This window comes from Equus asinus, chromosome 29, assembly GCF_041296235.1.
Source record: "Equus asinus isolate D_3611 breed Donkey chromosome 29, EquAss-T2T_v2, whole genome shotgun sequence".
Classification (NCBI taxonomy): Eukaryota; Metazoa; Chordata; class Mammalia; order Perissodactyla; family Equidae; genus Equus; species Equus asinus.
Genome location: NC_091818.1, coordinates 19,383,784 through 19,404,308, shown reverse-complemented (window position 1 = coordinate 19,404,308; position 20,525 = coordinate 19,383,784). Strand labels below are relative to the sequence as shown.

Sequence of the window (20,525 nt, the reverse complement as noted above, 5' to 3'; positions counted from 1 at the left end):
AGCTTTAAGACTTACCAATAGCTAATCTTCAAGGCAATGTGCATTTAAGAAAATAAAATTTTAAAAAAACTAAGTCCTGAAAACATGGATTTTAAATTTTGGTAGATGAGAGAACACTATTAAATATACTGCTCTACAGAACATTCAAATAAGGCAGAGACTTTGATAAATATCAATAATACACTATGGTTGAGATGGAAATGGTTTTGTCACCTAGAAATTTATCACATTTGTTGATCTACTTAAACAGAAAACATATGAACAGAAAACACACACACTCAAACACATGTCTTTTTACTGAAAAGTGTATTTTAGGAACAGCCTATAATCTTTTATATTTCAATTTCCAAATTTTGATCTTTTTACATATTTATTCTGAAATAAAGTCTAAGACATTAACAGTACACAGAATTTTAAAATAAACTGCATATGGTTAGAAAAATATGCATCAAGGGCATAGATATATGTCATAAGAAAACAAACTATGTACAAACATCCCTTCTGCTCATTAGTGCTGATCCTAACTTGTTTGGTTTCTGTAATTAAGCACCACCATAAAACTCAAAGCTTCGAGAGAAAGGTGATAGCAAAACTCTCTTTAACCTCGCTCTCGCCCAGTGTTTCATTTCTCAGTTTTCGGGGACAGCTCCACCTCTCCCTGGCTGGAGAGCGCGTTTAAAATCGTCCAGAGTTTGGGAGGGTCCTGACAGCTGTGCTGCTGTTCCCAGTGCAGGAGGAGCTCCTCTTTCCTTCCCAGAGTCTGTGCACAAAGGACACAGTGGAAGCCCCGCTGGGACCGAAGGAGACCGGGGCGGGGGCTGGGACACCCAGGGCCCCGGGGCTCTTCTTCTGGCTCCCTCGGAACCGGCTGGCCTCCTTCACTTTTCATGAGCACGCCCACGTCATTCTGACGATGAACGCAGAGCTGCTTTTTCAATTTAGGAAACGCACGCACATCCTCGTCGGAGGGACAGTGTGCAGCGGGCTTTCTTCTTTCGGGACGATGTTTCCAGTAAGGAGCAGCCTGTTTAACCAGTTCCTCCTGAGCTCCCTTGTTTCCTGGTAAGATCTCCTCTTGTAGCCTGCCCTGAATTTCCTCTCCATGAACATAAAGTAAATGGAACTTTATTTCAGCGAAAGACTGAGCTGTGATTTGACAGCGGCCACATTTGATTTGTAATTTGACTTCGTCAGCCTGGTTCAGAAGGAGGTCTTCTTCCAGGTGAGACTTGTTTTCCCTGAAAAAGGGGAAAGAGTCCAGATAAGATTTTGTAGAAAAACACAACTGGAACTTTTCCTTCCAGCTCTTAGGCTTCAGGGACCTAGAATCCCCACAGTGATGGGAAGGACAAAGGACGGAGTAAACGGAGCACGGACAAGACAGGCCATGGTGAACACCAGCTGTCACTCCTGCGTGGGGCCACACATTTCTCAAGCTAGCAGGGTCATTTTAGTAAAAGACAGTTTCCCTTTCTGCATCTCCCCAGAGGAGCTAACTGTCCTTTGGTTACCGTAGGAACAGGTGCAATCACCATGGGAGTCGGGTAGGACCAACTGAAGCGCTACAGGAGCACACTTGGTCCGGTTGAAGGTAACTGTCCCACGCCACCACTGCCCACCCTACCCTTGAGCACTGAATGCAGTTTGGACATCTTACCTAAAATAAAAATGCACTACAGGAAAACAATTAGGAAGTGAGGTTTCTTTAGAAAAATGGAGAAACTATAGAAAAGCCAGGAAGAAACAGGACAGGCAACCCTTATTTATTTATTTTTTGTGAGGAATATTGTCACTGAGCTAACATCTGTGCCAATCTTCCTCTATTTTATGAGGGACGCTGCCACAGCGTGGACTGACGAGAGGTGCTAGGTCTGTGCCTGGGATTCGAACCTGCGAACCTGGGGCCAACGAAGTGGAGCACACAAACTTAAGCACTATGCCACCAGACTGGCCCCAGAGCACTCCTTATTTTAATGATTAAGAGTAAGCCAAAATTGAATAGAAAGTATTTAGAACAATTTAGGACAATTAAGAATGACAAGGGACAGAGAATCCAAAGTGTTGGAAAATGCTTAATTTTCATGGTGCTGATGAGAATCCATTTCAGTGAAGCTCCCTCTGTCACCTGCTGCAAAGGACAGACTGAGGGCATTTCCCTGGTTTGCTTATTGCTCTAAGACCGCCTGCCAGGCTTTCAGAGTGCTTAGCTTGTTTATTTATTATGCTAGGAAGCAGTATCTGCACAAGGGAATGACACAGGAAAAAGTGAACCTTGCCTGAGAGGAAAAATAGGGCCAATGTAGAGGGTCAGGTCTGGGCACCTTAGGGTCTGGTCAATGCAGCAGACCTATGCTGCGTCCCCACCATGTGTCACGCCATGTTCCAGGGCAAACGATGCTGTTTAGACATAAATTCTGTGGACGTGCTTATGGGGAAAATTACTTGTAAAGAGTACCAGGAACTATACACAATATTTACTATTTCATACTTCCAATCCAAAAACAATCTCTCACCCAACTGTCCCCAGCATACCTCAAACTGGCTTGCAGGGGTTAGAGTAATTAAGATCATGACTGATCAGAACCGAGGTCATTCTTCACAGAACTAGGGGCAGGAGGAGCTACCTTATGACATCCTAACCTGAGCGATGCTTCCGCAAACCCCCCTTGCTGAATGCGAACCTCACCTGTCCCCAAATGCAAACAGCCTTCCTCCCAGGCTGTCACCCCGCCGGCACTCACCTCTCCACCGACCCTTCCAGCGCCTGTACGTTCACATCTTTGCTCTTTGCCATGTCCCCTGGCAGCAGGTCGCTGGGGGAGGGTTCGGTGCTGATGACAACCCTATGCACTTCTTTTAGATGGCCAAAATAGACTCTGACGTGACCAAACACTTTTGCACAAAACTCACAGCACACGAGCTTCTTCAGACGGTTCTCCCCGTGATGGAGTTTCATGTGTGTGCTCAGGCTGCCAGAGCGTACGTACGCCTTGCGACAGATCCGACAACTGTATGGCCGTCTGTTCGTGTGTGTATTCATGTGCTCTCGAAGGTGCTGTTTGAACTGGAAGTGGTGGTTACAGACGTGACATCTGTGCCAAGGCTTCTTAATGCCAGAGAATCCATTTCTGAATGCAGAGCTGGGCTTGGCGGAAGGACTGTCATCCTGCTTACAGCCGAGATATTGAGGAGTGAGTGAATGGCTGAACAGAACGTCCTGTGCTATCCTGCCGAGCGTGTGGGACTGCACTGGGGCTGCAGGAGAAGCCAGGGGGGCCAAGGCTGGCATGACGAGGACAGGTTTAGGCATAATGCTACGGTATTTCTTCATAGCCCCAGGTTTTTGATCTCTGGATTCCTGGGGATCAGTTTTCACTCTTTCTTTACCATCTTTACACTTATTAATGACACATTTCCTCCTTTTTCCCTGAAGCGCCAAAATTTCATCTGGTACCTTCCGTTTTCTTCCTCTTCTCTTTGCTGCCCCACCACTGAGTTTTGGTTTGTGGCTGAGATCTAGCTTGGTGGCCGGACAAAAGGCACTTTCACAGGGACTCTGCTTTGACACCTGTGGGGCAGGGATCTTGTTGGCGATTTTGGGGACTGCATTCAAGCCTTCTGTGATGGAGGCTGTCTTATCACAGTCTGCCCTGAGCCCAGGTAAAGAAAACTCTGTGATGTTAGCATCCGATTCACTTCTGTAAGCCTCCGTGCTTTTTATTCTTGAGTAGGGGAAGATGGGCAGTTTCCCTTTGGGGACTGAGGAGATCAGCTGAACTGCATTGCCCAAAACGGCTGGTGCTGAATTGGTCACGGCTTTTGCAAGGTCCACTTGCTCATTCTGGTTTTCACTGGCCACAGCAGAAGGCTTACTGGGTATTTTCTTGCTTGCGAAGTTTGCCTTCCCTGAAATCTGCATGAGGCCCTGCTTGGCAGAGGGCTCCTCTGGTGTGGATGATGTTGGGGTGGCAGCAGGGTTTGGATCTCCGTGGTCGTTGGTCACTGGAGGGCGAGAGTCTCCGTGGCCACCTCCATTGGTCAGTGCAGCCGTGGTGATGCTGGCGGGGGCGTGGTCTAGAGCCAGCACGGGCTCGGATGGACTGGGTGTGTGTGGGGGTTCTGGACGGTCAGGTGGGCAAGGGGACGTTTGGGTCTGGGCAGGAGGTTTGATACAACCACTCTCAGAGGTGCTCAGAATGGGTTTCTTTCTTGATCCTTTGTTATTTCTCGGGGGTTGGTATCGAGGAATAGGCAGTTTAAGGTTTTCAGGCAGGGGCAGTCTGGGTTTCTGGACTGGCTGAGCTGAGGCAACATGCGGCAAAGCAACAAGAGAAAATGTCCCCTCCTGGCCAGAAACCTGCATCAGAGCATAATTCTGGGTGGGCATCCCCAGGGGCTTGGAGTTGATGGAAGGTCCTGGATTCACCTGATCAGAGAGTGACGGCGAATGGCATGATAACACTCTGGGTGTTAGCACTTTGGGCACAATTTTTGGTGCAATGGTCCTAAACTGACTCTTATTCTGCAAACCCTTACCACTCTGAATTGTTCCAGAAGGAATGTTTGATTCACCTGCAATGACAACACAATATAAAAAGTCACTGCAGTGTAACTGTCCTGTTGCCGAGAGCAGAAAGAAGCATCTTATCATTCACTCTGCCTACGAGGCACTCCGAGACTCAGCCCTCCCCCACCGGGCAAACGCCTGAGTTCCTCAAGATCTAGCCTGAAGGTCAGCCCCTGCCCCCTTCCAGGGACTGACTATTGCATAACATTGACCACGTGCCAGAATAATTTATCTGTTTGCGTATCTCTACTACTAAACACAGAGCTTCTGGAGAGCTGGGACTGTCTCTCCCCGTCTTGTATTCTGCAAGTCCATCCTCTCCATCTACCTAATGCCCACTCATCTTGACAGGCCACTGCCACCCCACCTCCTTCCCTGATCTCCTGAGCTGCAAAGTCTCTCCTCTGGTCACCTCCTCTAGTATGTTCTACTGTGTATTTTATTTATTTTGCATAGATGTCTTGTTTTCCCTATTCAACTTAAGCTTTGTGAGTGTGAAGTCTGTATTTAATTCATCATGATATTTTCCACTGTATCTTCAGTGTGAAACAAATGTTTCTTGTATCAAACTCGTTTTTCACTCCATTTCGGGCTACACCATCTGACCCACTGGCAGTGGGATGTGTTTTACACAGTGGATGAATTCCAGACTGAACGCTAGCTTGGTTGCTGTTTCCCATGTGACTTGTGAATTTCTCCTCACACCTTTCAAACTGTTTATGTGCGTTTTTGCAATTAAGTCACCAGGATTAAAAAAGCTGAGGTGACACCTTAAAAAAATGTTGCAGAAAAACAAAAAGATACAATGTGATAAGTAAAGATACAGAGACAACAAATAAAAAAAATACATGAATCACACAAAAAGCACCTTCTATGAGGCTAACAGGCACAATTTAAACTGACAGAATAACACTTCATACACCCCAGATTTATTAGGCTGAATACAGACCAGTTACAAGGACTCTAAGAGAAGCATTAAGGACACATTTCATGCATTGCTTCTAAGGACAGAATCACCTATTTTATTCCGAGGCCTCCGGGTCAGAAGGCCTGGCTGCAGGAAAGTTTCCCATCTCTAAGTACCTCCTATTCGGCAAACTTCAGTTCCACGCCTGCTCACCAGGTACCTGCACTGTTCTAGGGACTGGCTATTGCAGGCTCACAATCCCCTTTCTGAAACCTTAAGGCCAGACACATTTTGGAATTTACACTTTCACATTTGAGAAAAGCAATAATAAGCAGCATACACCAAATGTTACGTGACACCCAGCAGAGTCTGCAGAGCACCCGTAACTAGGCCTGCTACACTTCTGCAGCAGCATATATGGCATCCACAACAAGCGGGACAAATGAAGACTTCCAAAGTCTTACTCCAGTTTAGGTTTTGCCTCTGAATGAGTTTTCATAGCCAGTGATAAAATTTTCTGTTTTCAGAGCTTTTTAGATTTTGGAGTTAAAGGTAGGGGACTGAAGAACTATTTGCTTAGGGGATACCAAGGACACAAAGATGAACAGACATGATTTCTGCCTCAGGTAGCTGACAAGCTGGTGAAACTGACAATTCACAAGATTTTTTTAACCAACCGCAAATTTTCTATCTACAGTTAGCAAACTAACATTTTAGCAGAAAGCTGATTCTTTCAGCAAAAATGACATTTTGCAAATATACAAATAAGTAGCATAGTAAGAATAAGGTTGAAATGTTTACTGACCAACTTATTTTAGAAAGCAACCATTGGTGGAAAAAAGATTGTTAAACACATTTCACATGGTAGCTTGCATTAGAGTAGGAAGAAAGAAGTCGAGTGCTATGATCTGGGAAAATCAGATGAGGATAACTATGTCATTTGTTATCTTCCTTTTCACTTTGCTATCGCGAAGTGCAAGGGTAAACTGACTGCTCAGCCACCTCGCGACAGTCGCCCACATGGGGCAACTACATTCGTTTCTTCTTCCTACATAATTTATTTTTTAGTTCTATTTTCACAGCCTTTAAATTGTCTATCATTTTAAGCCTCATCCTCTCTTCTTTTTGGAATAATACCGGAGTAAGTTGCGAATAAATATATTAAATCAGGATTGAGAGAGTTGCAGAAAGCTTAAAATTATGGATAGCTTTTGGTTACCTAGAGACAAGGCTTCTTAAATAATTATACTAACAAGAACAATGGTCTTTGTGTCTACACAACAGATTGGGTGTGAGGAAGGAAGAGAAGAGACAACAGTGGGTCATTTATCTCTAGTTCACACTCCTACTAATTGATTGAGCACAAAATATTTACCACAAGAAGAGCTAGAAGAAAGACTATTTTGTCCTTAATCAGTCATAAATCCTCTTGAAATAATATGTGACAACAAGACATCACAGCACAAGACATATCACCTCACTGGTCTGCTCGGACTGTCCAATTGCTGTTCATCTCACAGCCAAAGCCAGAGGCCCTGCAATGGCCTAAAAGGCCTCAGGACCGCCCCTGGGAACCTCTCTGCCTTGTTTCTTCACCCGCTCCCCTCCAGCCTCGGTGGCTCTCTCCTGTTCCTTAACTGTGCCACTCGCCCACTCCTGAGTCTCTGCACTTGCTGCTTTTACTGCCCGACGCTCCTCCTCCGGATTTATCTCGAGTACTTGCTGCAGCATTTTCTTCACGTTTTGCTCAAATGGCCTCTTTCCAGGGAGCTCTTCTCTGACCGCCTTATTAAACTGTACGCCTGTTCTGAACGCCTGGGCCCTCTGTCCCATTTGAATTTTCTGTAGCACACTTGCTCCATCCTACAGCTTACATGATGGTCTGCTGTCTTCCCTCACTGGAGCGAAATCCTTCAAGGCAGGGAGTTTGTGTCGTCAGGACCCAGAATGGTGTTGGGCATGTGGTAGTGATGTGGATTAAGGCTGCCCCAGGTAGAGAAGCCCAAGGTGACCTGGCCTACATGCTGATCTATATGACCCAGTGGATTTTTATGGTATGAATTAGGGCTGCCCCAGGGAGAGAAGCCCAGGGCATCCTCACCTACATGCCAATCTATATGACCAGATTCGTATCTAAAGTTATACGACCGCACAATAACCAGACCCCATCTGCACTGAAATCATTTAACGACTTTTTACATCATCTTTTCTTTTTCCAGTAAAAATAAGTCACGTACCCATGCCTTATAAATTTAGCCCTAACACTCAACTCAGGGCAGCAGCTCTTTACTGCCCATGGGTCCTGTCCCCATGCTATTCTATACTATTCTCTAAATAAAAGAGCACTACTGCCAGACCTTGAGAGTCCAAGAAATCTTTATTTTGACTCTTTAGCTCGCCAACGCCACATCATTTCGAATTCAATAATTATTTGTTGAATTTGTAAGTGGTAATAAAGTGATTAATGGCTGAAATAAGGCATTTACAGAGTGCACTTAGAAAATTCTAAAAAATGAAAAAGAAAAAAGTACACAGTTTAAAAGCAAACTCAAACACTTCCATATTTTGAAAATTGAAAAAGAAATAGCAGATATATCTCTGGGACATTATTTTTTTTCAGTTATTTTGCCCACTGCCAGAATAAGGGAATGGGTTGGCACTATGATAAAACCCTTCAAGAAAAAGGGGATAGGTGAGGCCAACTGACTGACCATCTGAGGAAAGAATAAGAGAGAACAGTAAATCATGCTGTTGGGGGACAAACTAAAATAGTCAAAGAGATCAGGAAGCTCTGAAGAAGAAAGTACTTTAAAGAAACCAGACTTACAGAGCAGAGAAAAGAGAGCAATTAGAGTGAAGAGGAGACGCACAGCCACAAAGGGAAAACTGGACCTCGCAGGCAGAGAATGGTCATGTCAACATGAAGAAGAGCAGAAATAACAAAGAACAGAAGATGCAGCTGAAGCAACAACCCGTGGTCAAGGTCACCTCACAGTCTCTAAAGACTTCAGTTGGGAAGGGGCTTCCTATTTTTTTATGACCGAGTGTAAGAAAACAACCTTGACAGTTAAGGTTTCCAGAAATGAGACTAAATATACTTTATAGAGCCATTCCAAAAGGGAATGGGCTAATTATGATGCATTTAAAGGTAACGTGCTTCGATTGATCTTCAAAAGTTTCTACGTTATAGTGGAAATAAAATCACACAGGAAGAGCAAAGATGTTCAAAGGAAACGGAGGCTGTGGTCTGGGACCAAGGGAATCTCGTTAGGGTAACTAGCTTCCCCAGCAGGGGAGAACACTGCTCAGTGAGCAGCCTGGGCAACCTGAAACCACAGACTCCCAGACGACAGGTGTGGAGGCTGCCACGCCACTCCTTCTCCTCAAGTTCCCTGCCATTTAAAGAAGGGTATACTGGGGTAGAAGAGCTTATCAGTTGGCTTCATGACCAATAATCAAGAGCTAATCACAAGAAATCTGTGGGGTGAAAAGATAAGGCCTTTGAGGGTAAATTCAATGTACTCAGGCTCGCTTGGATCTACTGGGAAATACATACAAGTGACAGTCTCCATGAGGGTGGTATTGAGTCCCATTTCCCAGGCAGAAGGGGGAGCTCTCATGCAGTACCACTGGAGGTCAATTACAGGAAAGACAGTCAGTTATAGACCCAACAAAAAGAAGTCATCAACAGGAAGAATCATCAATTACAGACCCCAACAGGAAGAAATGTGCATTACATCCCAAATAGAAATGACGACCCCAGCAACTCAGCCAATGAGAAACCATTACCACCCTGAATTCTTGCTTTTCTCCAATGGATTTTCATTCAAAACAACTGTTCCCAATTTCCTCCTTTTTCCCTATAAAATAATGTTCTTCTCCTTTGATTGTTGGACTTGCCTATGGCAAGCATGCAGGTCCTGAATTGCAATTCTTTGGTTTTTCCCAAATAAACTCATTTTGCAGTTAAAATAATTGGCTGCTTTGGGTTCATTTTTAACAGAATGAAGTGATGGGGAATGATATTGATGTATTACAAGAAATGCAAGGTGGGAGAAAGAGGCAAGGCCACAAACACAGAAGAATAAAGTACCCCTAGGAATTATTTAAATGTCCAGCAACAGGGTACTAATAAAATAATCATCCAACCATCACATAATATCATGTAGCAGTAGAAAAGAAGAATGAGTTGGACTGATATGAAACACTCTCCAAGATGCGACACTTATAGTATGCTATCACTTGCATTTAACAAAAACACTGAGATATACACACAAATATATTCCTATGTATGCACAGAATATCTCTTAAAGGAAACAAAAGAAACTAGTATTAGTGGTGACCTTCAGGGTGAGGGCACTGAGGAGCACTAAAAGGTCAGGATGGGAAAAATCCTTACTTTCCACTCTCTGTGCCTGGCACACAGGATGTGTTTATAAATATTTGTTGAATGAATAAAAGGAAAACAAAAGTCTCCATTTTGAATCGATTTTAAAAAGGGGTTTCTTTTGGGATATCTGTGACGGGTAAGTGTGTCTGCATAAATGACTGTATCTAGATTACACACTGAGAGTGGCTCACGTTTTCTATTTTCTTTGCCTACTTAATGACAAGAATTGCTAATAATAAGGGAAGCAATCTAATAATCTGACAGGCAGTACATAACTAGCCCCCAAAGTTAAGCACTGAGAAGTATGAGAGCTCATTACCTCCTAAGGACAATTGAGTCCTGAGAATTATTCGTCCAAATATTTGGCTCTTTAGGATAAAACAAGGCAATTTGCAATAAAGGTCACTTATGTTAGAATAACTACAGGGTTTTTTTTTTTTTCTTTTTAAAATATTTTGAACAATAGGAGTCTTTAGAGAAGCTGAAAATGCCATTAAATTTTTAAAACTCTAAGATGGTAGGACTGTAGGAAGTCTTTCTTGGCAGTGTGGCTACAACAGCGGTTTATTCCACTACACATTTACAAGGCCTTTCAGACAGTGTGATCTAAACCCTCGCCTGTCACCTACTAAATTACGGATCTCATAGAACTGTGCACTAAATAGGAAGGAGAGATTTCCACTGACATTCATAATTTCTGGAAATCCTGCAAAATCACCCATAACACAGTTAAAGAGACGGAAAGGACTCTCAGGCACTAAACGTGGATTTTTATTAACTGAAAACATAAAGGGCTCACTCTGTAAAATTAATTTTGCACAATTATACAATGCGAATACTTAGGATTTTAAATGCGGGCTGTTTTTAATATGTTAAGCATATTTAAAAAACTAATTTGAAAAGTGACATTTACAGTTGGTGAGAAATTGATCTAACTGTGGATTAAAGGGAAACAAGGAGGATAGAGTCCATATTATGGTCTAGAATCCACGCTGGGTCTTTTCATTGAACTCTCACACAAACTCTGCAAATAAATATTATTTTTCTCCTTTCACAGATTAAGAAAAATGAGGCTTAAGGAAGTTAAGCTAAAGTCGACCCAACCTGGATCTGTCCCATTACAATTCGAAGCAATAACCTTCTCTTTCACACTCCCCTCAAAAGGAGGAAAATTATAATATAAAGTTGCCCTAATTAATTCCAAAGTATAATATTATTTCTGAATTTTCAGGAGAAAAAACAGAAAATTTGCAATAGAAATGGCTTGTCATATCCTAAAACTTTGATTACCATTAACTGATACTTTCTTTCTGAAAGCCTGCTTATTAGACAGAACTCATGAAAAATTAATAGTCATTCTAAGATGAAAGCAGATTTTTAGAGTTGAATTTGCCATTTACTATCCATAGGATTCTGACAAATCTAATAAGCTTGCCAGATATTTGTTTAGAGAAAGTGCAATGTGGGTCCCCCTCCTCCATCACCACCAAAACACGTGATCTGATGGATATGGTTGCAGGGCAGAGGCCGCAGAAGGAAGAATGAGGGCTCAAGAGTACTAAGTGCCTACACCTATGCCAGCTTGATCAAACCGTTTCACAACACAGCTGGCATGGACAATATTAAGAGACAAGTACATTCGGCAGGCAATTCTCTAGACGGCCACAAACAACTCCCTTCCTGATTTCCACTGGCAGAACCAAGGCCTACTTCGTTGCTTTGAAACAAAGTTATTCCTGGTCGTCCCTTTGTTGGCTTGGGCAGAGTTCCTTTATTCCATCTGTTGGGATTCACAGGCCTACTGCTGAGCACGGAGAAGAGAGCAGGTAGGGCAGGAGACAGACTCCTTGCTCCTGAAACAGGCTTCCTGGATCCAGGCTCAGAACAAAAGTGCTGCCAAGTCTTAGCCACAAAAGAGCCAAAATTTTTAGGTGTTATTTAGGTTTTAATTTTATTCAACTGAAAAACTCTATTTTCAGTTTTATTTGTTGGCATCCCTGTTCTCCCTCCCACTTGGCTTTCAAATAATAAATTCCAGTTTGGGTTCAAACTGTTTCCCAAGATGGTCTCTGGTTAAAACAAATATGATAAACTCTGGAGAAGTCTGAGATAAAAGAAATGCCTCATAACACAAGGGAGCTCAACTTAATCTTGCTGAAAAACCTATAAACACATTTAGCCACTGCCTACCCTCTCCCCAGGGCACTGTCCAGCCTCTGTGGCAACAGAGTCAACAGAATTTATTGAGCGTGGACCGTAGTGAGCGCCCTGTAAAATGTACTGGCAACAAGCACAAGTGTTCTTTTGTTTCTAAGGGCTCAGGATGCCAAATATCATTTCTAGCGCCCATATCTGTAGCACTAAGACCTCCAAGAGTCATTACATCTGGGGCACAAATTTCAGGAAATTTGACACTATATAAAGGAAATAAACACATTCCCAACTGGGTATCTTGTATTGCGAGTCTAGTTTTGCCCATTCTCCTTGGCATACTTGCTCTCCTCTGAGCTAGCTCCCTGCCCTTCCTCCTGTAAAAACACCAGTGATACCCAGGCACCTTCCATTCAGCACGGGCCTCTGAGAGCTGTCTTGCCAAACAGTGAAGTTACCTCCCGGTTTAGCAAGAAAGGGAATTCTTGCTTTCTGAGCACCAGTGTTTCTTTATTTCCTGGCACTTACCAATACTGTTTCTTAAACATGATTCCAATGATAGGGAATATTTTATGTGTCAGATGCTGAGCAAAATATTTTACATGCATTATCTCATTTAATCCTTACAATAACCTGAGTTAGGAATTACTGTTATGTACATTTTACAGATAAAGATTTTGGAGCTGGTAAGTAACAGCGCTGAAACTCAGACCTTGGCCCATGTGACTCCCAGGGCTCTTCCCACCTCTACATGCTGATGGTAAGCTACTATGCATCGTTATGGCCACTGTCACAGTCTCCAGTGGAAGGAGCATGGGTTTGGGGTTCAGACAGACGTGGTTTCAACTCCTGGCTCTGTCCTGTGGCTTGGGAAAGTCACTCTTTGAGCCTAAATGTTCTCATTTATGAAATGGGCATAAAAGTATCTGGCTACAAAGGTCACTGTCAGGATTAAATGGAAAAAGTACCCCTGAAGGTGCCAGGGTAGTGCCTACCACAAGTTGGTGCTCAGCAGACACTGGTTTTCCACTTTCACTTGGCAAAAAGTATGAGGTTCCTGACATGGAATCATACGGAAATAGTACTGAATCCTTAAACTGGTGTTTCTTTTTTGAGAGGTAAATGAAGGTAAGAGGGAAGAAATGGCTATTGCTTGTGAATAACGCTCCTCATAAAATCATAAAGCATTTTTTCTTTCATGCCTCTCCCCTGCCATCCACTCTGGGAGTTCAACTTTCCCTACATCTGATCCATCCTATTAGGCTCTCTTACTCCCTGTCCCCAATTTTTGCAACTCAGTTGACAAGGTGCTAATCAGATGAACAATTCTAGTGAATACGAGTTAACATGTGCATTTTAAAGAGCTGTTTTATGGGGACACTCTTCCCTCCTTTTCTTTATATTGAGTATTGATGCTAATTGTTGTTGCTCTCAAACCTAGCAGGAAAGAAGGCACCCACCCTCGTAGACAGTTCATGGAGTAGGAGTGAGCCCAGGTCTCAGTGGCCTTGTGAGGAATGGGGCCTGGAGTAGGACTAAGGATGCTGGTCACATCTCTGGAGGACGGTGAGAGCAATGGCTGTGTGATTTCTCAATTCAGAAGAGAAAACATGTGGACTCTCACAGAGGGTAGGGGCAGGACAACCTGAATTTTGAAAGCACTTTCTTGCAGATTTCAGTATTTTGTGGAGGAAATCAGGATAGCTTGAATATAGAAAGAAAAGTTTGGCACCAAAAGAGGTACTGCAGCCCATAAAGCTGAATAAATTAGATATGTAATATATTATAAAGCAAGAAGAAACAAGCATTCTTTATGGAAGAATTTAAAAGCTATTTACCTAAAATATAAATGGCAATAAAAGAAAAAAATAACATAATGTGGTTTGTTAAATCCAAGTAACTAATTATTCTTTTTGAGCCATACAATGTCCCAAATGAAAATAAAACTGAAAAAGCTCTATCATTTAAAATATATTTTCATAATTTTCAATTTCAATGAATTTCCCCTTCATTTTAATGAATCCCCCTTTTATCAGTCCTTATTTCTGGGAGGAATTGTTTTTAATTTCAAGTGCTTCTGATGAAAAAGAGTTGAAAGCTAGATGAAATATTTTTATTTTTAATACATTTAGAAAGATAAAGTTATCTTTTTGTAAAAACAAAATTGTTACATACACAAGATTTTATTCGTTATTATAAAACAATCAATCTTGTATTTTTACCCAAATCTACGAATGACTGAGTAACACAAAAATTTAACCAAGAGCTAATGATCTATGGGGGACACAAAGCAAGACAAAGAGAAACTTTTGAAATACTTTATTAACGCCATCCTCCCATTATTCATTTTGCTGTTAACATTACTAGAACTGTTAATATTCAGTTGGGTCAGAGAGCTGAAATTGAGAAGAGCTTGTTAACTGAACTTCATCAAGGTAAAAGCAGAGAATCACTTCATTTGACATGCTATCACCCATAACAAATACCTGTGCACACTGTCTTTCCAGGAGATTCTGACATTTTCTGTTTCAGCTGCTTCTCAGGCCTGGTGAGCATGGAAACATCTCCTGCAAAAGAGCTGCAGTAAGCTGCACAGATATCTCACAGCAAGAAATCTTCCACCAACAAATTACAAAGCGGCCCCTTCTTTTTTAATCTTCTATTTCAATATCAGTTGGAACAGTTAAGCATCTGGGATGACTAACAAAATGACAGTTGGTGAAGAAAACCTTTTCCTTCATGGGATAAACAGAAAGATAAGGTTTCAGCACCAGAATGTGTAGTCAGTTGGAACAATTAAACTAGGACACACACAGAAGGTTGGAAGGTTCTTGCCTTCGGTCAAAACACCAGGATTATGAAACTAAAGTGGGAAAGACCACAATGTTTCAAAAACAGCATAATTAAGAGCAAGGGACTAGAATCACAAAGATATTCTTATTTTTATACTGTAATTTCAAAAGTAGATTTACTTTATATACATACAACAGGCATTTTTGAGTGTGTAAAGTGCAACTTAAAAACTGAAATAATTGTTCCACTGCTTTATAGCATAGTTTTACAGATGCTTCATCTTCACTTCTGATTTATCTTCAACTCACAGTGATTTATAACATTTTTTGCTGCAAGTTTTCCTGTACCTCAGCTTTTATGTCAAATAATTCATGATTTGTAAGTATGACTTCAGACCATGTATTCCTTTGTTATATCAATAATTATTCCCTAAAACTCCTGCTTGGTAAGTCTTGACTGTTACTTACTTCTTTAATCAAGGCACACCTTACCTTAACATAGAGAGACCCCCTACAATACTGACACTTTGAAGAAAGTAAAGAAAAAGACGATGAAGCACCAGGCACTGACTGGTGCTGAGGTAACTGGATTTGTGGTGGTTGCCTTTGTGAGGCTGTATGAGTTAACCGGCATACACAGATTCTGAGGTACAGCTCATGTAATCGATGCTGACCTGAGCTACTACAAAGAGCGAAGTCATCAGAGTTTGAAAGTTGTGGACCACTATGGACTCCTTTTCTTCTGAATTCTGCCTGGCTTCTCCTCCATTAATACCTTTATTGTTCTTAGGGTGACAACTTCAAAACCTGGTTGAAGGAAACATTTACTCTCATTTACAGGTTAGGAGCATGTAAGAGTTAACTCTCCATTTTCCTTTAGAGATGGAACGATTCGCAGTCCACCTGCCTGCCTTCTCTTTTCCTTGAAGCTGTGCACGTTTGTACACGTGCACATGGGGAGGTACTTCTGGTTCTGGAGCTGGCTTCATGGCTGATCATCCATGCACATCCCCAGAATATTGTGGGTTCACACCACTGCTGTCTTCCTACAGCACCTACCCTGAGCGGCTCCACCCTGTGCTTTCCACTCCTGCTGCCTGCTGCCTAGTGCTGGAGAAATCTAACCACTGTGAACACTGGACAGCATTACACATTTACGGTTTCCAGTCTCGAACTGCAGACCTACTCCACAATGTGCGTCTTCTCCCTAACAGGCTCCCCTCACTTCCTCACTGGAGCTAGCCCAGGTTTCTCCTTCTACCCGACCCCCACCTTACCCCACCGAGCCCCACAGCTCTTTCTCTTGCCAATGTTTTTTGGCATTGACTTTGCAATGGAATGAATATTTGTGTCCCCTCAACATTCATATGTTGAAATCCTAATCCCCAGTGTAATGGTATTTGGAGGTGAGGCCTTTGGGAGGTAATTAGATCATGAGGGTGGAGCCCTCATGAATGGGATTAGTATCCTTATAAAAAGACCCCAGAGAAGTCTCTCACCCTCTCTCCGCCATGTGAGGATACAAGGAGAGATGGCAGTCTGCAACCCAGAAGAGGGCTCTCACCAGAACCTGACCATGCCGCTACCCTGATCCTGGGCTTTTAGCCTCAAGAACAGGAGAAATAAGTTTTTGTTGTTTGTAAGCCACTGGCACTTTGTTACAGCAGCCTGAAGTGACTAAAACCTCATGGAGAACAGAGAGGTCCTCAAGTAGGAACTCATTCACCATGGCTTCTTTCTATTTCTACACTCTCTTCTTTAATTATACAACACAAATAAATTTACCTTTTCTGGGGTGGGGGAGGGTGAGGAGTGAGAAGCCCTATCATTCTATGCAACATCCACCTCAAGTCCTGAAACATTAAAATGTGCATCTCAGAGTAAGGAAATGGAGTATTCCCAACCCTGTTCTGGACCCCACACTTATCCGCAGGCCCTCGCACTGCCTCAGGGACCCTGTACCACCAGTGGGCTCCCCAGCGATTAGGGAGGCCGTCCCTGACCATCCTATCTAAAAGCAGCTGCTCAGCCCCCTGCAATCGCTTGCTCCTTTCTTTCTCTGCTTTAATTGTCCTCATGGCACTTATCCTTATAACGAGATTATATTCTCTGTCTCCTCCCACTGGAATGTAAGCTCCAAGAAAGCTGGGGCTCGTTTTGTCCACTGCCAGGTCCCCAGTCCCTAGATCTGTGTCTGGTACATGCAGTTGCACAGTATATTAACTACTAAATGTGTGAACTCTCAACTGTATTGTCGTTTTCTTCTTTGTTTTAGCTGAACACACACACACACACACACACACACACACACAACACACGCAAAACAACAATAGAGTCCTTGGGCTTGATCTCCTCCTTAAGTTACTGTCCTATCTCCTTTTCCTCATGAGAAAATTTACTGTAGATAGTGTATATGTTCCTGTTTCTGCTCATCAACTCCTATTCTTTCCTCAACCTCTCAAACTCTAAACTCCATGATGAAGTACTGCAAGTCCCTGTGTCAGGAGTCAGACACAGTGCTTAACCTAGTATCTCACTTAATCCTCTACCAGCTCCTGACATTAACATCTCCAGTCTACAGAGGTGGAAACTGAATTATTTCTTGCAAGGTCACAAAGCTGGTGAGAGTTGGATTTGAACCCAGGTCTCTCTGGCACCAAAGCTGTTCTCCTTCCATTCCAATACACTGAACTCTCAAAAGTGTTCTGCAGTTATTCCATTTATATGTCAATCTCCTCGAGTGGCTGGTGAGTGCCACATAAGCCATCTCTATGTGGAGAAAATAAAGATCTTTTTGACTAAGCTTTTCCAATCAGAGAGCCTAACTGTCCAGAGAGGGAGAGCTTCCTTTTTTAACAGGAATCTATAGCACGGTTGCTGGAGAGGCAGTTAATGAAATTTACACGGAGTGAGTCCCTTTGCAATGCCCTAGTGCTTAAAAGCCAGGCTCTCAGATGAGCAGCCTTCTTTTACAGAGCTCCTGGTGAAGAAATCAGGCTTATGCCAAATGTAACTTTTTTAAAGGAACAATTACACAATAAATTTATTAACACTTTTTTTTAAGATTGGCACCCGAGCTAACGACTGTTGCCAATCTTTTTTTTTTTGCTTTCTCTCCCCAAATCCCCCCAGTACATAGCCATATATCTTAGTTGTGAGTCCTCTAGTTGTGGCATGTGGGAGGCTGCCTCAGCATGGCCTGATGAGCAGTGCCATGCCTGCGCCCAGGATCCGAACCAGCGAAAACACTGGGCCGCCGAAGCGGAGTGCGCAAACTTAACCACTTGGCCACGGGGCCGGCCCCTATTAACACTTTTAGGGACTGACAAAAAGTTCTTTTATGATAAGCAAAAATGAAGGAAAAAAAATCATTACTCAGGTCTTTAATAATTCTGCATATAATATAAATTTCCTAGATATGTTCGAATCCTATCCCATTTGTTTCTAAAACTGGGGTCATTGGAGAACACTAGGACTGAATGAAAAAGTCTACAAATGCTGAAAGAATTTCTAAATTCTTTATGTGGCAAGTCCTGCCCCTTTAGTAAACTTGAAAAAACATGGGTGCTGTGGGATACTGTTCAGATCTGGGGAATTTTCCTTTTTTGAGGGGTGGGGCAGGCAGTTCCTCAGGGAAAACAAGACAAATTGCATTACCTGTAAGAAAGAGAGCAGAGGCGGCTTTGGGTCTTCCATTTACTACTGGAATGAGCCTGAGCAAGATAATAATCCTTTTGGCCTTAGCTCCTCCACTTTAGTAAGAGAGGATCACACTAGATTGCTTCTCAAAGCATGGTCTGCAAACTCTGGGGAGGGTCCCAACACTCTATTTTTGTATGAATATTAAGACGTCGTTTGCCTTCTCCACGGCGTTCACCTTTACACATGCAGTGATGGGCAAAAGAGACAAAGGGCACACGTGCTCTGGCACCTTAGCCTGAATGAAGGCAGTGACAGCAGCTGCGTTCTTCACCACCACACTCACTCAGCAGAACAACGAAAAAGCAGTATAAAGTTTTAGTTTTATTCCACCTTGATCCTCACATGCCTTTTTAAGATTCTGTGTGATGAAAAGGCTCCCACTCATCGAGCACTTCTGCCGTATGACGGTTGCCCTGAGGAAAAGCACTTGTGCAGTCAACTGTTTGAGCTGTGGAGCGGAATTAGCTGCTTTTTTCATGGAATACCATTCTTACTTGAAAGAACATCTGACAGACATATGTTGAAAGAACATAGACTTGGGTATTTGGCAGACATTTTCTCAAAAGTGAACGAATGGAGCCTGTTATTATGAGAAAAAACATCTGACAGTAACTTGCCAGTGATAAAAATCATTCTTTCAAGCCGCAGTTAGAATTTGGGAAAACTCGAATCTGTCACCAGGAGCTTAAAGCTTCCCAGTGCTTAATGGTTTTTCAGATGAGACTGGTGGTTACATTAACAAATATGATTTTAAAAATAGTGTCTAAAATGACACTTACAGAAGATCTGCATAACTCAGTGAACTAATGTTTTCTCAATGCCCAATGCCTGATTTTACATGGATGGGTAAAAGACTCATTCAAGCGTAAGACAGACCAAAATGTAACAGGACACAAGAAGTACAGTGACATAATTTCAAATTCCACATTACAACTCTAAGAAGTTACCTGAATCATTTAAAGTCAGCTATAGTTATCTGACATGTTTTGGTATAGTAGCAAAGAAAAATATCCACAATTATCTGAAAAGACTATTAATATAGTCCCTCCTTTCCCAGCTACTGTAAAGCTGGATTTTCTTCAAATACTTCAACATAAACAACGTATCACAACACACTGAATGCAGGACCAGATATGAGACTCCAATTGTTTTCATGAAGCCAGACTTTAAAGATACTTGTAAAAAACGTTAAGTCAATGCCATTCTCACTGGGTTTTCTTTTGGAAAATAGAGCCAATTACATTAAATATGTTATTTATGTTAAGCTTTAATAAGCTTATTATTATTTTAAAATGAATTCACAAATATATATTTTTTCAGTTTATAATCTTGAATATGGCAAATATCAAATAGATATAACTGACATAAACAAATGTTCTTTAGAGTCCTCAATAATTTTTTTGGGGGAAATACCTTATTTTCTATATTAATTGTGTTAGACAAAATCTCCACAGAAACTTAAAATCCTATTTTAAGTTTAATAATGTGTTGAAACGTGGTAGGAGAGTTCAATGTTTAAAGAAATCATGTTGTAAATCCTTTATATTCATGAAGAATACTTTTGCCTGATAATTGCCTATCTTTTTTTTACTTGATCGAAGGTAAGTTTTTATTTTTTTAAATTGAGGTAACTTTGGTTTATAACATTATATAAATTTCACATGTACATCATTTATTTTGACTTCTGTATGGAGGGCACTGTGTTCACCACCAAAAGCTTACTTGCCATCCATCACCATACATATGTGTCTCTATATCCCTTTTGCCCTACCCCCATCCCCCTTTCCCTCTGGTAACCACTACTCTGTTCTCTTTGTCCATATGTTTATCTTCCGCATATGCGTGAAATCACGTAGTTTGTCTTTCTCTATGTGACTTATTTTGCTTAGCATAATACCTTCAAGGTCTATCCATGTTGTCACAAATGTCTGGATTTTATCCTTTTTTATGGCTGAGTAGTATTCCACTGCATATATATATCTTCTTTATCCATTCATCTCTTGATGGGCACTTAGG

General features: G+C 42.1%; 1 protein-coding gene across 10 annotated transcripts in view; it reads right to left on the bottom strand.

Annotated features, from left to right (window-relative positions):
• Nucleotides 1-289: 289 nt before the first annotated feature.
• The window catches only part of ZNF438 (zinc finger protein 438), a 185,583-nt gene continuing 165,347 nt past the window's right edge, over nucleotides 290-20,525 (bottom strand). For all 10 annotated transcript variants that reach the window (XM_070501323.1, XM_014851776.3, XM_044762003.2 and 7 more), the window contains 3 exons: nucleotides 14,502-14,582; nucleotides 2,742-4,572; nucleotides 290-1,238 (listed from right to left, as the gene is read on the bottom strand). In XM_070501323.1, coding sequence (XP_070357424.1) covers nucleotides 623-1,238; nucleotides 2,742-4,572; nucleotides 14,502-14,582 — 2,528 coding nt within the window. In that variant the 3' untranslated portion in view covers nucleotides 290-622. The remainder of the gene's footprint in view (nucleotides 1,239-2,741; nucleotides 4,573-14,501; nucleotides 14,583-20,525) is intronic.